The sequence below is a fragment of the Eubalaena glacialis genome, chromosome 15, assembly GCF_028564815.1.
Source record: "Eubalaena glacialis isolate mEubGla1 chromosome 15, mEubGla1.1.hap2.+ XY, whole genome shotgun sequence".
NCBI classification, from domain to species: domain Eukaryota; kingdom Metazoa; phylum Chordata; class Mammalia; order Artiodactyla; family Balaenidae; genus Eubalaena; species Eubalaena glacialis.
In genome coordinates, this window is record NC_083730.1 from 92,142,649 (window position 1) to 92,159,513 (window position 16,865).

A 16,865-nucleotide genomic window follows, 5' to 3' on the forward strand; every position below is an offset into this window, starting at 1 on the left:
AAAGCACTTCCATATCTTCAACTATAAAACACAGATTCAGTAAGTACTTCAAATCCAGAAAGAATGTCTTGAAAAAATACAGTAAGAATTATTATGAGAGGGGGGGACGAAAAAGACTTAACTTGAAGGGAAAAGTGGCACACAGGGGGAGCACAAAGTTCCTCCGCACAGGGACACAATCATACAGACAAATGTTTGGATGTACGAAAGTTACATTAATACAAGCACGAGCTCTAGATATTTAAATATCCTTCAGGACAAGTCACACCTTCAACTTAAGCACAAATCAGGGAGCATGTCCCACTGACAGGCTTTTTAAAGATTTAAGAAATATATATGCTAGAGCCAGGATACTCCTATAGGAATTCTGACTACACAGTGATGACCAGCAAGTAAATAAAATGCATAAATACAGACTTAAGCCTAAGCTAAGCAGTTAGATGTATAAAGTATGAATGAGTGAAATTCATAATTGTACTGAATAAGGAACACAGTTTCTAAACGGTCCAATATAATTCACACTTACAGTTTGCAATCAAGCGTATCTATATTAGTTTTCAAGCCAATGTTAAAATACAGTCATGTGCTTACACAATCACATACAGAAGTAACAAGAGTTAACTATATTTTGAGTATCCTTCACATATTCATTTAAAATTTTGACGAGATGCTATCTTATAGATGTCCATTCACTAGTAAGATTTCATACATTTTACAGTCTAAAACTAAAGCATATTATACTAAAAATAATGAGTAATAAAAATGTTAATTATCATAGATTCCTGTAAACTTTGGGAATTAACTTTTAAAGTTCAGCAGAAGAGTAGGTACTGAACAAGAACATTTAGGTGATCTGTACAACGGTTGAAATTTAAAAGAATTACTTAACGTCTGCGAATAATCCCCTTGAGTTTAAAATTTGGTTTTATCACCATCTTAAACTGAGACTTTATTAGTGTAAACAGGGAATCACAAACCTTATTTTGTAATGAATAAAAGAAGAGACCACTGTCTTTACAGTGCAGTAACTAATTTATTATCTTGGGTAATGAAACAGCTAGAAATGGAGCTGAGTACAATAATCGAGCTTTTCCTGGAGGGTGTTGGGTGCATTTAAACCTTATAAATCAATTTTAACAGAAGGCACTAGAAAGGCTTTTTGGGGAACCTTGCAACCAATGTCTTCTAGGCCGATGGCAGACTATGTAAACAACTGTGCAAAAATGGCTGTAATATCATGAACCTTCCTATTTCTTTTAAAAGGCAATAGTTAATATATAAAATTGGAGTAAATTAAGATGTTAATATATTAAACAATTTACAAACATTTAAAATTATAGATATCTTACAAAACAGCTCTGTGATAATAAAAATAATTTTTGCAAACATAAACAAACACAAATTAAACACAGTACAAAAACGTCTCAATCAGCATGTTAGCTGGGAGAGGGAAGAAAGTCTTAGACCTCACATCTAATAGCTTCATAACATAAGACATTCCTAATTAAACCTCACATACATTTTTAACACTGAGATATAAAAAAAATTGAAAATTTCAATAATTCCTTATTCTAAGGCCACTGAAAGCAGTTTCACGTTGTTAATTTTTTGTGGTGTGTTATGTAGAGTCCGAGGATGTCTGGGTTATTAACTCATCACATCCATTCTGCTTTTCTCACCAAACAATACATTCTGTTGCGTTTTCTCCTTGAATTCACTAATAAAGTCAGCACTCAATGCCACATGTCACAATGTCTAGGATTCATTCATGAAATGGGAGGAGGCTCATTTGCTGCAGATGTGGTCTGACTCCAAGGATAAACGGTTCTTGGGACATGGTTGCTATGACAATGTTGTTGCTAGGATAATTCCAAGGATCACAAGCAAAATAACTACGCAAATAATAATGAACATCATTTTCTGCAAGATAAAGAAAAACATTTATTAATTTGCAAGATATCAAAAGAAAGAAATCACTAACGTCATTTCCTAACAAAATTCTCCTGGAATTTGAGATGGTTTAAAATACAAGCCCATCATCAAGAAAGAACCCCTACAGGTCATAGAAAAGGGAGGGGTGGGGAAGGAAAGTTCCAGAGGCAAAGCACTAAGTTATAGACACATGTATATTAAATGAATTTAATAACTTAAAATACGTATTATTAAGACAACAACTATTTACTCCTGGAGGTAAAAGGCAATGTCTACTTGACACCCTGTGGGGTCCTCATGAACACGTTCTATTGATCACAAGAAAATCCCAGTTATTTCTTGGATGCGTTGTACATCTTTTTAAAGCTTTAAATGGATTTATTTCTCACTTGCTGAAAAAAATCTTATTTGTGCATTGTTTACACTGAGCTATGATGCAAGTAAGAAATCAGCAAGCCACTAACTCGGTCTTCTGCTGCATCCACGGCCCAGAGCAAGGCAATATAACATTTAACTTTTTGCTTTCAATTAACAAGCACCCTTGCACAGCTGAAAAGCTAAACAACCTTTGGCTTAAGAAATCTAGTCTCTCGGGCTTCCCTGGTGGTGCAGTGGTTGAGAATCTGCCTGCTAATGCAGGGGACACGGGTTCGAGCCCTGGTCTGGGAGGATCCCACATGCCGCGGAGCAACTAGGCCCGTGCGCCACAATTACTGAGCCTGTGCGTCTGGAGCCTGTGCTCCGCAACAAGAGAGGCCGCGATAGTGAGAGGCCCGCGCACCGCGATGAAGAGTGGCCCCCGCTTGCCACAACTGGAGAAAGCCCTAGCACAGAAACGAAGACCCAACATAGCAATCAATCAATCAATCAATCAATCAATCTTTAAAAAAAAAAAAGAAATCTAGTCTCTCCAGGAAACCCGTCTGCGGGAGAACAGGAGGAGTTCACAAAGATGAAAGGCACACCACACTGTCTGACTCCCAGTTCTCTTTGTAAACAGCAGAGATTCATCATTTCAAATTCCGAACTCATGGCACACTCTCATCTGAGAAATCACAGCTGCTCAAACTGGTCAGCTCTACATCAGTATTAGCCTGCCAAGAGCGCCATCAATTACTGCATGAAGATGAGCACAGCCGGGCCCCTCAGTAAACTTCCACGTCAATCATGCAGAACCCCGGGATCGCTGCCTTGAGGACATCACGCCCTCAGATTTCCTGTTACTTGTTAACATTACTTGTGCATTTCCTGGAAAGCGAAGACTTGGTCCTGACCATCCTCGCATCCTCCTCACGTGTCTCCCTGTGAGCCTCTCTCAGCACCTTTCCAGACACACCTTTTTCCTTCAGCCTATCACCCCTCCCTTCCCACTGGCATCACCCTTCGGCTCCAGAACCTGCTCCGCGTGCCCCTGTCAACCTCACTGCACCCAACCACCTTGGAGAACCAGGAGGCTCTGATTCTCACTGCTGTGTCTCTGGGTAGCACGTATGTGCGTGCTCGCTTCCACACCTGGCTTTCAGTGGTGCTCTCCCGAATTCCACAATAGCTGAGCTCCTGAACCCTCAATGCCATAGATTTAATGACCATTCTTGCCCAATAACCTGCTCACAACTCAAGCCAAATGCCTGGACTTCTCTTTGGTGGCCCACGCACACCCCTGGGAGTCAAGCCACCACCTACTACACGTAAATCCTGGGCCACGTGTCCTCTTAGCAGTGTCGTTGGATAGAAAACCCGGCACCCCGCCCTCGCTGCAGGGCTCCAGGGAGTAGGATTCCCTCCACACGGTGCCTACAGGCCCAGAGGAGGGCTGTGCTGAACTACTTGCTGAAAGAATAGTTTTTCAAAAGTATATAATTAAAGACACCAACCACTGCATTTGTATTAAAAAAAAAAAAACCTGCTGGTGTGCTCTCTGATGTGTTTCTTATTAGTGAGCATTGTTTTGTGTTCATTCGTGCTTAAAGGCACAAAAGTACATACACCACCGGCCGGCCAGGCCCAGGGCACAGAGCAAGCCTAGGGCTCCCAGGGAACCCTGCTGGGAGGAGCCTGCCATCGATCTACCGCATCACCACAGCATCCAATCTAAAATTAAGTTTACCTTTAGTGGAAGCACATCCAACTAGCCATATGATGGCCACTAGGAAAAGCTAAGAAAATACATAGTTCATAAAAAGTTATAAAAATAGTTTTTAAATATCATTATTATTAATGAAGGAAAATCACATATACCACTTTTTCAGCAGATGTAATAGGAAAGCATGGAAGGATACATGAACATCCGGCCTGATGAAAAAGAGAGCCTTCCTTCCTTCTGCCTTCTGAAAAAATGGATCGCTAACAAAGTCAACATCCCAGAGCTTCTAACGGGAACTACCTCGAGTGCAAGGTGGTGGCTATGTGAACGCTGGGACGGCAACTGCAAGGGACCCTCGCCTGTGGTGGGTCCTCAGTGCACAGAGGCTCACATTGGGAAACTCCTCGCCTTCTCTGTAAGAAAGTGCCAAGTGTCTACCAAGCCAGCAGTTGCTTTCACGATAAAATAATGAATTCATCAACGACTACTTGTCACAATCTAGATATAATTTTAACCACAATGATCATGCCAAACAAACGTTTTAAGATAAATAACTGGTATGTCCAAATTTAATACACCAGGCAGCATTCTAACTTAAGAGTTAATGCAAGAAGGATGATTCCAAATGCATAAAAAACAACGGAGGAAAAACACAAAATCTACTGAAGTTTGGAGAGGGGTGATTCTCATAAACAAAAATAAAGATACTCTAAATAAAGAACTGAGTATCTTTTGTATTCCAAATCCTTTAGTTAAGAATTAACAGGCATGCTCACTCAGCACAAGTCTTCTCTTTAATGCGGTCACATTTAAAACAAACTAGACGCTGACAAATGGAAACAAGTGAGACGAAGTCTTTTAATTCCAGAGCGTTCTTCACAGCTCTCGTTCCATTCCCTCTAATTCCACAGTAAAATGGTGAGCAAATAAATAGAGTTCACAAAGCAACTTTCGGCTGTTGCACTTATTGAAGAGTTAAAACTTGAGATAAATTAAACATTACATTTTAGTTTTTTAATTGAGAATTAATCCTCACTGCTAAGGTTATTCCACTAATGAAGGGCTCCTTTAAGAAGAGAGCATCCTCCTGGACCAAAAACCGAAGACTGGAGAGTCAGGGGCTGCCGCCCGCGCCGTCACATTTAGTAACAGAGGCGAACCCAGCCGAGGCTTCGAAACCAACAGGGAGGCGACCCTGGTTTAGCAATGAACGGCCGCCCAGCCTAAGCTTGCTCTCAGCACAGAAGTCAGGCAAACGCTCCACTGGCAGCCTTTTATTGCTTTCCAGTATTTTTTAATTGGGCAAGCACCACTATTAGCTAATTGGGCGAGTGAGTAAGCAGATTAGTTGATTAGTTACTTACTGCCGCGCCGGCAGAGAGGCATGCACGCTGACGTAATCCACCGCATCATTTGCCAACTGATAAACCAATAATTAGCGCAATCACAGCCACCAGAACCAGTGACACGGCAACAATTATCCACTTTTTCTGTCAAAGAAAAGCAAGCCGATTATATCGTGGTTAATTCCACACTGCCGTGTTAGAAGACATCATTCATTTAAAATCAAAGAATCTATCGGAATTCGTTTTAAAATCTAAGTTATGGGACATCGGTTAATTCTGCTTGACAACTTTCAGTTCTCATAAAGAGGGGTTTTTAATTTAATGAGGTCAGAGTACTTGGAGATAAACTGTTATAGAACTCGAAATATTAGGTTTCATCAATGAGAAAGCTGCATGACCACATTCTTTTGGTAAATTTCTGATGGAGTGAGACATATAGCTGATTTTTTTTCATGTATACAGAGCTATGTAGCCAGGTCAGTGAACCCAGAAATCAGTTACCTATGTATTAAGCCCCTACACTCTTTTCTTTCTTGTTTGTTTGTTACTGGCCATTAAGTCCTTCACTGGCCCTGCCACACCGTATAAAACAAACCACACTCCACCAGTGCCGTCTGGTCTCTCAGGGGCTAACTCAGCTGCCCCGGGAATGGAACCAGGACACCAGGAGAGGGGAGGGACGGCCAACATCTCCACAACCACGCAGCTAACAGCAGAGGGAGACGCGGAACAAGCTGCGTGTGGCTTCAGATGCCAGGCCTTGAGTCGGAGAGATGGTGATGATTTTTGAAACAAACATCACGTTCCGACCAGTGGCCACTCCGGGTAACGCGCCACTCCCAGCCACCTGCCAGAACGAGGCTGGCTCTGCGGGTTCAGGATAAGATGTACCCCCCAACCACCTTTTCTCTCTGTGAAACCAGGGAACTTCTCACGGAAATTTTTGTTGGACTGACTTGCTGTTTAGGTCATGGAGAAAGGAAGGGAACTGCCCTTTTTTAACAGTTTTTTTAAAGTGAAAGTCCATTTTGTGCCTGGACCAGTCAAAGCACTTCACACGCGGACCTCGTCACCTCACTTTACTTTAAAGCTCAATATTTCAAAAGGTGGTAACACAGAATTATGTAAGAAACCATGTCTTACGTCTCAAAGATAATTAACACTCAGATATTCCCAAGAAAAAGCAGGGTGAGATGCTTTGCAGGCTGACATTAAAGCCCAGACGTGCACCTTATTTGAGAAGGTCCATGGGCCATTGTTACGGGTGAATCCGTGCTCAGAATCTGACTATCTTTCCTGAACGTTTTGAAACTCCCTCTTTACAAGGAGTTTTTGAAACTCCCTTTTTTGCCGTCACATTGGAAACCTCCCCCTGACTGGCACTGAGAAAGGCATCGTAAACCCAACAGCCGTCTTCCAGCAGGTGGGAGGGTGACAGGCCCTGAAAGCACGGGTTTGGTGCTCCGTGTTGCTCCTTTCCACACTGGAGAGAAAGGGACCAAGAAGTAATGGGTGAGGTCACACAATGAGACACACAGTTTTCCAGTCCCTGAATCAGAACTTAATTCTGTAGTTTCGCTGTTTTCTTAGAAGAGCTTTCACTCACACACGACACACGTTAAGGTTCAGATAAAGATACTAAAACTCGTTTACAAAGCTTCAGTGCGAGTGCTACGTAACATCTTAGGTCCACGGTCTCAAATAATTCTCTTCTTTCCTCCAAGCCAACGGATTAGCAAATAACGTAAACAAAGAATAAAGTGTTCACTGCATAAAATGTGTAACCAATGGTTTTTAGAACTTCCAGTCCCAGGAGTTTTGTTATGTCCCTCCAAATAATGACCCGAGAAACAGAGAACTCTGGAATTGGAACCCGTGCAACTGAGAAAAGCAGAGAGACCGACTTTGGCTGCAAAGGGTTTTCATTACTTAAAACCAACAGGGTTCACAGTCAACATAACTTATCTGATAAACTTCAAACGTTTTAAAAAAAAGAATTACTTCAGTTTTCAAATGAAACATTAATGTAAGAAGTTTTCATTTCTTGGAATACCTCTTAAGTAGGCTTGCATCAATGTATGCACACTCAAAACCAAACCCAGAGAAAAACGCACTTTAATTCTTAAAGACCAAACTCACCCTTCTTGCTTTGCTTTGATATTTAATAGCTTTTTTCGTTTCTTCTTTAGCATGTTCTACATAGTCTGTGGCATTCATAACGTTTTTTTCTATGTTGTTGATCATTTCACCCTTAAAACAGAAAGTTTCAAACTCAGAAGATACTTTCAAATGACTTAATTGTGTATCTTAAGACAGCCACAGAGCAGCAGTAAAGTTTCCACAGGAACATAATGTGCATGTAATGGACACCGAATTTTTTTTCACATTTACAAAAAGATGAGACCATTATAAATGTACAATATACAGAATAATCAAAATCCAACTTGTATTATAAAAAGAACTAAATGGGATGGGCAACAATGCTGATAACTGAAGGCATATCACGTACACTCTGAGATATGCTTTAACATGAGAACACTCTTTAAAGATGGGCGCAGTGAACGGGAGGCGGCTAGCTTTAGGCTAAGCAAATGTTTACTATTATGCACATACATACAGTGGGCAAAGAATGGCATCTTTTCTAATGGGTAGAAAATTGCTGCAATTTCTTCAAAATACAGTAAACTAGGAATAGCTTACGTTGGCCACTAAGTTGACTAAATTAATGAGCAAAAACGTAAAGTGAGGTGAATCCAGTGAAATGTTAGGTGACAAAACACATTACCTGGTCTTCTGTCCACCAGCAGACATAATCTGCAGCAGTGAGTGGGGTAAAGCATTGAAGAATGACGTACAATTAACTTACTCATTCACACATTTTAACTTACTAGTAAGTTGTGACTAAACATATATGTTGAATTAGACGAGCCAGTATAATGCAGCACTAACAGACTTCTAAAAGGAAGCAATGGAACAAAGCTAAGAATACATCGATTTTTCTAACGGCGATTAATACATCTGGCATAGAACAATCCTATTTAAAAGTCCAAGGTACTCTAAAATCTTTAGTAATAACAAAACTAATCACTGACTGTTCTTATTGTCTAACTGGTTTCCTTTCTGAAAATAAGAAGCTGGTAGCAGCCAGACTCCCAGCTCTCCCCTTCTGCACCGTGAGTGGCACGGGCCCTCCCATCAGAAAGGGGTGAACTTGCCCTGTCCCCACCCTACACTGCAAATGCACCGCACGTCAGCTCTGCACACATTTTTATGACAAGGTTCCTCAAACTAAACAGTGCTCTTCAAATGTTAGTGGCGACGTGGAGGATGGATCGGCACCTGGACGGATTTCCTAGTGATCCTTACATAACCCAGGCAATGAGAAATAGGCCAGTCAGACTCGAACCTTCTTAGAGGACACAAGAGATCCTGAAACCAGCCTCCGTGGGAGCGAGGACCTGAGTGTGACGTGAATCCTAAGATGACTTGGTACGAATGCTCCCCCTTCACGGGGCGGTCAGCTGAACTCAACGGCTCACTGATCAATGAGTGACCGAGGGCGAGCCTCGCGCGCTTGCAAAGTCACGGAGGACCTTATTCAGCGTCACGAGAGGAAGCGCAAGCACAGCCACACACCTAACTGCAACCACCGGCGTGTGTTTTACACTGAATTTGCTGTTTTTAAAAAACTGTATTAACTTCCTCGGTTCCTCACAGGGTCTCCTCACACCCCTGTCACCCCGTGCCGGTGGTACTAGACACCGCGTAGCAAGTATAAGCTTCTAGTTACGTCACGGTGTATCCCCTTTGGGGCTTATTCTTTCATACATTTCTCCCAATTGTTACTCTAGTATATGGTCCTTACAGAAAACTTGAAAATACATATATTTTAGAGAAGAAGACTAAAATTCCCATAGTCCCACTGTTATCACACTGCTTGGTGTATTTCTTTCCTTCCGTGAGTACTGTTTCATGCAGCTGAGTTCATGCCATATATACATACACACAGGAGTATAAGGGCGTGTGCTGTACACATATTCACATTTATACATACACATGTAAGGTTTAGTACCTCCCTCTTATGTCAACTGGAAATTCTGGCACATAACGTTTGTATATTTCATTAAAAGTCCTCCATGAACAAAGTCGATGTTGCCTATGGTTGCCCAACAGGCTGTCCTATGGACACACCATACATAACTTAAGTAAACCAGTCCCCCACTGCTGAAAGTTGAAGCTGTTTACAGCATTTCAGTCTCACATGGCAATAACACTACAACTTTTGAATTACAAGACTGCATCCAGAATAATGGCTTTCTCAGGTATACTGGAATCAAATATAAGATTTTACAGAAAACAGCTCTCTATCTCGGAGAAGTAAAGATGTGTGTGATTGATTACCTGAGTCTCAACGAACATGGCCATGTCCATGAACATCTCATGCAGCTCTCGGATGCTGGTCTCCAGCTTCATAATGTCTTTATGACGTGACTCAATTTCATTGAGAGCCTGTCTAGTAATCTGTGAATCTGATATAATCTTTGAAAAACAAAAACAGAAGAGAAATACTAATGAACTTACGATTGCTCTGGAAGTTAAAGAAAAATAAAAAAACATCTGTATGTATACAAACACGCAAGGCCACAAAGCCACCTGCATACTCACGTCCGACGTGAAAATGGAGGGATTCCCACTTTCCAGCATCTCTTCTAGTTCATCATCAGTGGTAGTTTTTCCAGCTAAAATATTAACAATTAAAAACTCCATTCAGAATGCAGCAATATTTAAAAATGACTTTTGCACCCATAAGTTAGCAACTAAAATCTGAGTTGTTAATATTTTCAACCAACGTTTTTCTAACCTTTCCAATGTATTTTCTTAGGCAAATATTAACGATGAGAGAAATTAACATAAGCCTAAGAAGCAGGAAGAACTGGAAAACACTCATGAAAAATCTTATAATTGGAATGACTAATAAAATCCAATTTTAGTCTGAATAAGGAACAACTATAAAAACGAAACTGATAACACATTTTGGCATATCAGTTTTCCTAAAAGTTTAACTCTGCCTTATAGGAAAAGGGGGTAAACTAGATCCAGCATATGTTAAACGGACATAATAAAGACTGCAAAATTAGCATCAGAGGCTCTAATACTTTCTGTAGTTTGGGCGTTAATACTTTTTTCTTGAGTTAAATGTATTAATGCTGTCTATGAACAGGTTCACAGAATTTTGGGAAAACCCAATTGAAACATCATAATAATTAAAATATCATTTAATGTGAATGTTCACAGCAGCATTATTCATAATCACCAAAAAGTGGAAACAACCCAAATGTCCATCACCTCATGGATGGATAAACAATGTTAATGTAGTCCATCCACACAATGGAACGTGATGCAGCTGTAAAAAAGGGATAAAACACTGGTGTTTGCTGCAGTATGGTTGAACCTTGAAAAAACTGTGCTAAGTGAAAGAGAACAGTCACAAGAGACCATATGTTGTACGATTCCATTCATATGGATGCCCCAAATGGGCAAAATTACAGAGACAGGAGAATAAACTGGCGGTAGCCTAGGGCTCAGGGGAGAAATGGGAAGTGCCCAACAATGGGTACCAAGTTTCCTTTTGGAGTGATTAAAATGGTCTAAAATTGATTGTGTTAATATACTAAAAACCACTGGACTGTACACTTTGAGTATCATTCACATGGTACGTCAACTATATCTCAATAAAGATGTTAAAATGTCATTATTTATTTATTTATTTATTTTGGGGGGGCTGCGTTGGGTCTTCGTTGCTGCACGTGGGCTTTCTCTAGTTGCAGCGAGTGGGGGCCACTCTTTGTTGCGGTGCGCGGGCTTCTCATCGCGGTGAGAAGGCATGCGGGCTCAGTAGTTGCGGCACGCAGGCTCAGCAGTTGTGGCGCGTGGGCTTAGCTGCTCCGCGGCATGTGGGATCTTCCCGGACCAGGGCTCGAACCCGTGTCCCCTGCATTGGCAGGCGGATTCTTAACCACTGCGCCACCAGGGAGGTCCTAAAATGTCATTTAATGAGGTTCACGTTTACGGCTGCTCCCCCCTCCCCAAGCCCGTGGGAGACGCAGAGCAGCCCCAGTGGAAGGTGCACCCACAGGGGGCTTGTGTCACAGCTGAGGAACCCTGATCTTCCACAGTGGGGAGTGAGCAAAGCTGCCTGACCTTTACTCAGCAAGGAAACTGCCTTCCGCCCAGAGGGAACCATGAGCTTCATCTTCTAAGGCTGCCTGTTAGACAGACAGCCGCAAGAGAAAGCCTGGAGCAAGAAGGCAGCGAGTGTCTGCTCACCAGACATGCAGAGCCGCGAGACTCACAGGGAACCGTCCCCCGAGACGGGGCAGGAAGGGTTGGGGGACACAAAAAATACATGAAGAAGTGACAGTTGAGAGTCTTCCAGGTCTCATTAATGCTCTACAAGTAATCTAAAGTCCACTCACCTAGAACTTTCTGAAGGATTTAAATAAATAACAGGTTGGTTGATTCAATGAATAGGAAGCTATGAAAGCACTTTAGGCTTACAATATTGACCAAAACAGAGATGGAATTACTTTTTTGAAGTTACATACTTTCATGTCAGACCCTAAGGAAGAAAAATATGTTTTTAACAAAAATAGCATGTTCACTGACTCACTTATTTCTAGCTGACGCTGTATCCGGCCTTTGCTTCGCTCCCGAAATAGAGTCTGTGCTTCATTATACTCTGTCATAACTTCCACAAACTTTCGAGATAGCACTGAATGCTTTTAACATAAAAAAAAAAAATAGATCAATATACATTGGTCATTTCTTCTATTAAGAGTGATATATAAAAACATTACATTATAGAAATTCAAACTAATATGGCACTTACTCCTCCAAATGGAAAATAAGATTAATAGCAACTTACTGTATAACAGAACCTATGCTAAGAACGTTACATGCATCATCTTATTTGATTTTCACAGTAACCCTACTATACTATTACTATCCCTCATTCTATAGAAGTGAAACCATCATTTCAAGAAGTCAATTAGCCCATAGTTACAGGCTGACTGGGTCAGGTTGGCACCCAGGCAAACTGTCCCCAGAGCCTGAACACATAATCCCCGTTTGTCAAGTAGAGTTAAGTGGACTAAATTCCACTTTGCTGCACCATAAACCTATAAAAGGTGAGGATTTTACCATGAACACTAAAATGATTGGGATAATTCTTTGCTCTTCAGAATAGAATTCTGCTGTTGGGCTGAATACACTTTTTTTTCTTCATAATCTAGAGAGGGAGTCTATAAATACGATGCCGTTTTTATGCAGAAATGCTGAAAGAATTAATGGGATGGTAAAGATGAAATTATTTTGAATTTGAAAGACGTAAAAAGACCTATTCTTCAGCATTGCTTCAGTCTAGACAAGGCCAATAATCAAACCTGGGTTCTTCGTATCCGAAGATCCACTGACGTTCGGTCCCCACTCTCATCCTGATCAAAACTTTGTTCAATAGCTAGAAACAAGCAGGAAAGAGTTATCTTTTCAACTAAAAAATGAAAGGTTTTCAAGCCTAACCTCAAATGTATTTTCTTATCTTTTCAACTCCTAGTAAATTTATGAGTTTTGGTAATTGTCAGTTGCTGATGATAGCACAAAATAAAACCAGATGTTACAGCTTCACATTTCAAAGCAGGCAACATGAATCTGATCAAGTTTGGAGAATTTAACTGTCAATCTATAGGAAATACAGAGCACAGCGGAACCTGTTAAGTGACATTAAAGGGGTGAAATCAGCAAAACTCTGCAACATGGCAACTGCTGATGGACTAATGTCCTGGTTTCTCCAACCAAAAGAAAAAAGTGTTGGGGGGGGGAAAGATGGAAGGAGAATCTGATGTGAAAAAACCTGAAGTAACGTATCAACCAATCACAGTATACGGTCCAAATAAGGAACCCAATTCAAACAAACTATTAAAAACAAAATAAAAAAATAAAAAGATCATTGGGGAAGTGTGAATTCTGACTGGATATTTTATAATAAATAATAGTAATTAATGTGACTTAGATATAATAGTAGTATTATAGTTGTATTTGGGGGAGAAAAATCCTTCTCTTAGAAATACACACCGAAAACTACATGCTGATGAAGACCCAGATGTCTGGGATTGGCTGTGAAACCAGCTGGGCTGGGTGAGGGCCACCGGGGCCTGCAGAGCTCAAGGGCGTGGACATGGGGCTTGTGGTGGTGACCCCCTCCCCCGACATACGTCTGAAATTCTCCTTAATAAAGGTTCCTTTTGATCTTCAGAAATATTCTTAATTTGAATGTTATTTTGTAAAAATTAAATACAGTGTGTCTTTCTACCACAGGGAGAAAACCCACGTCTGTTTCGGTCCCACAGGGAAGCTGTGAACCTCCACCCGGCACCGTCAGGCGAGATGAACTGTACGGAAAGGTTCAAAGGAGCTCACCGAGTACAAGGGCATTCAAGAAGCACCTGGCAACTCATCTCAAGGGCTAGTCGCCTTCTCAAATATCTGCAGTTTAGCCCCAAATGTCGTAAAACACAACAGATTAACAATTTATAAGCACGTGCTTACTACTACTGTTGGGCACGAATTAGTGCTTCACTCTGAAATTTAAGGGTTAACAGCCCTTAGGTTTAGCTCCTCGTTTAAGAATTCTAGAATAACGAGGAACTTAAACAAGACTTACTATTCCAAGTACATACAATTTATTTTAAAGTGGTCACAATCTTAACTTTTGAAAATGTAAAAGAATAAAAAGTTATAAAGAAGAAAATAATAATTACCCACATTCCCACCGTCAATGATTACATGTAATCAAAACTTTACACTCACATTTTAACTTGGTCCGAATTTTATTAGCAGTTTTCTTGATTTCTTTGTTCAGATCTTCAAGTTCTTCTTTTATTTCTACAAAATTAAAAAAAAAAAAAAAAAGACATGAGTTATAATATCCAACATCAATGTTCAACAAACCTAAACAGAACAATATTCTTGGTAAATAGTCAAGTTTGTTTGTTTCTTGAGAATAACTACTGATCACCCCAGTGGTTCTCAAAGTGTGGGTCCTGGACCAGCAGCTTCCGTTATCAGGTGGACGTTTAGTAGAAATGCAAATTCTTGGACTCCACCCCTGACCTACTCACAGGAAACTTCACTGGATGGGCCAGGACCGCGACTTCACAAGCCCTCCAGGCGGCTCTGGCGCACACCTAAGTTTGAGGATACCTGGTTTATACCAATTAATTGATGAAATAGTTCCCTGAACCCAGTGCTAACACCTAGACCTGAAAAAGGAAAGCAGAAATTGAACCATATTCTGGGAGAACAAAACCCTCCACGTGTTTGATTTCTTTCCTGCTGCCCTCTCTCATCAAAGCGGGCTCCTGGCGGGAGCGCGGGTTCCTGCACTGGGGAAGGCTGAACTCACACCCCCAGAGGCCCCGCCACCGCGTGTGGGGAAGGAGGGTCGGGGAAGGGGTCCAAGGGGAAGTGCACGTGGAGCAGGAGGGTCTGTGCGGGGTCTACCCAGCTGAGGACACGATGCACCAGAGTCGGGGGGACAGCCGGGGACGCTGACCAGCCACAGACACACAACTGAGGACTGAGAGTGCAGGGGGACATTCCAAAGCAGGGCTCACCTCTCTGGATAAGAAAGCCCCAGGGTTGGGGGTCACTCAGTACGGAATTACTGGACCTTCCTGCTAACACAGGTGCGCAGGGGCTCAAGCATTAATTAGAGAAATACAAGAGGCATTACCACACTTAACCCTTCAAGCTACAGAAGGTGGCCATGAGGTTGTATTTGATAAAGGCAGGATTTCAAATCACTGAAAAGAAGGGCAATATTGGGAACTTCCTCTTCCAGTGGACTAAGTCATTCCTATCAGTCCTCCTGCTGAGAACAATCCGAAGAGCTGGACGTCATAAACCTATAAAGGCAGGAAAGAAGATTCAAAAGAAGAAAACCAAGAGAAATTAGCCCAGCAATTGGAGCTGCTTGAACCCAGGGGCAGCCGAGGCCTTGAGAAGCTGAGAAAAAGCTGAGCTGAAGGTGAAGACCACACCCTGGAGAAAGGGGAGGCAGGTCCAGAAAGCTGGTGCCCATGGCCAACCACCAGAAATGTTTAAAAATCATCTCTTACAAAAGAAGATACTATCGAGAGCAACACCCAGCTCTACCCACCACCAGTCCCTCCCATCAGGAAACTTGCACAAGCCTCTTAGACAGCCTCATCCACCAGAGGGCAGACAGCAGCAGCAAGAAGAACTACAATCCTACAGCCTGTGGAACAAAAACCACATTTACAGAAAGACAGACAAGATGAAGAGGCAGAGGGGTACGTACCAGACGAAGGAACAAGATAAAACCCCAGAAAAACAACTAAATGAGGTGGAGATAGGTAACCTTCCAGAGAAAGAATTCAGAATAATGATAGTGAAGATGATCCAGGACCTCGGAAAAAGAATGGAGGCAAAGATCGAGAAGATGCAAGAAATGTTTAACAAAGACCTAGAAGAGTTAAAGAACAAACAGACAGAGATGAACAATACAGTAACTGAAATGAAAAATACACTAGAAGGAATCAATAGCAGAATAACTGAGGCAGAAGAACGGATAAGTGACCAGGAAGACAGAATGGTGGAATTCACTGCCACGGAACAGAATAAAGAAAAAAGAATGAAAAGAAATGAAGACAGCCTAAGAGACCTCTGGGACAACATTAACCACAACAACATTCGCATTATAGGGGTCCCAGAAGGAGAAGAGAGAGAGAGAGGACCCTAGAAAATATGTGAAGAGATTATAGTTTAAACTTCCTTAACATGGGAAAGGAAATAGCCACCCAAGTCCAGGAAGCGCAGAGTCCCAGGCAGGAAAAACCCAAGGAGAAAGAAAGAATCAAATTTACAAAAATCAAAGACAAAAAAAATTATTGAAAGCAACAAGGGAAAAACGACAAATAACATACAAGGGAACTCCCATAAGGTTAACAGCTGATTTCTCAGAAGAAACTCTACAAGCCAGAAGGGAGTGGCATGATATATCTAAAGTGATGAAAGGGAAGAATGTACAACCAAGATTCCTCTACCCGGCAAGGATCTCATTCAGATTTGATGGAGAAATCAAAACCTTTACAGATAGGAAAAAGCTAAGAGAATTCAGCACCATCAAACCAGCTCTACAACAAATGCTAAAGGAACTTCTCTAAGTGGGAAACACAGGAGAAGAAAAGGACCTACAAAAACAAACCCAAAACAATTAAGAAAATGGTAATAGGAACATACATATCGATAATTACCTTAAACGTGAATGGATTAAATGCTCCAACCAAAAGACACAGGCTTGCTGAATGGATACAAAAACAAGACCCATCTATATGCTGTCTACAAGACACCCACTTCAGACCTAGGGATACATACAGACTGAAAGTGAGGGGGTGGAAAAAGATATTCCATGCAAATGGAAATCA

General features: G+C 41.4%; 1 protein-coding gene across 4 annotated transcripts in view; it reads right to left on the reverse strand.

The window, feature by feature from the left end:
* Positions 1–1,013: 1,013 nt before the first annotated feature.
* Positions 1,014–16,865, reverse strand: part of STX2 (syntaxin 2) — a 39,253-nt gene continuing 23,401 nt past the window's right edge. For 3 of the 4 annotated variants that reach the window (XM_061168949.1, XM_061168947.1, XM_061168950.1), the window contains exons 4-11: positions 14,227–14,301; positions 12,804–12,877; positions 12,032–12,140; positions 10,027–10,100; positions 9,763–9,900; positions 7,501–7,611; positions 5,380–5,505; positions 1,830–1,920 (exon numbers count right to left, since the gene is read on the reverse strand). In XM_061168949.1, the coding sequence (XP_061024932.1) occupies positions 5,425–5,505; positions 7,501–7,611; positions 9,763–9,900; positions 10,027–10,100; positions 12,032–12,140; positions 12,804–12,877; positions 14,227–14,301 (662 nt within the window). In that variant the 3' untranslated portion in view covers positions 1,830–1,920; positions 5,380–5,424. Of the gene's footprint in view, positions 1,921–5,379; positions 5,506–7,500; positions 7,612–9,762; positions 9,901–10,026; positions 10,101–12,031; positions 12,141–12,803; positions 12,878–14,226; positions 14,302–16,865 lie in introns of all 4 variants that reach the window. The other variant, XM_061168948.1, reaches the window with a different exon arrangement.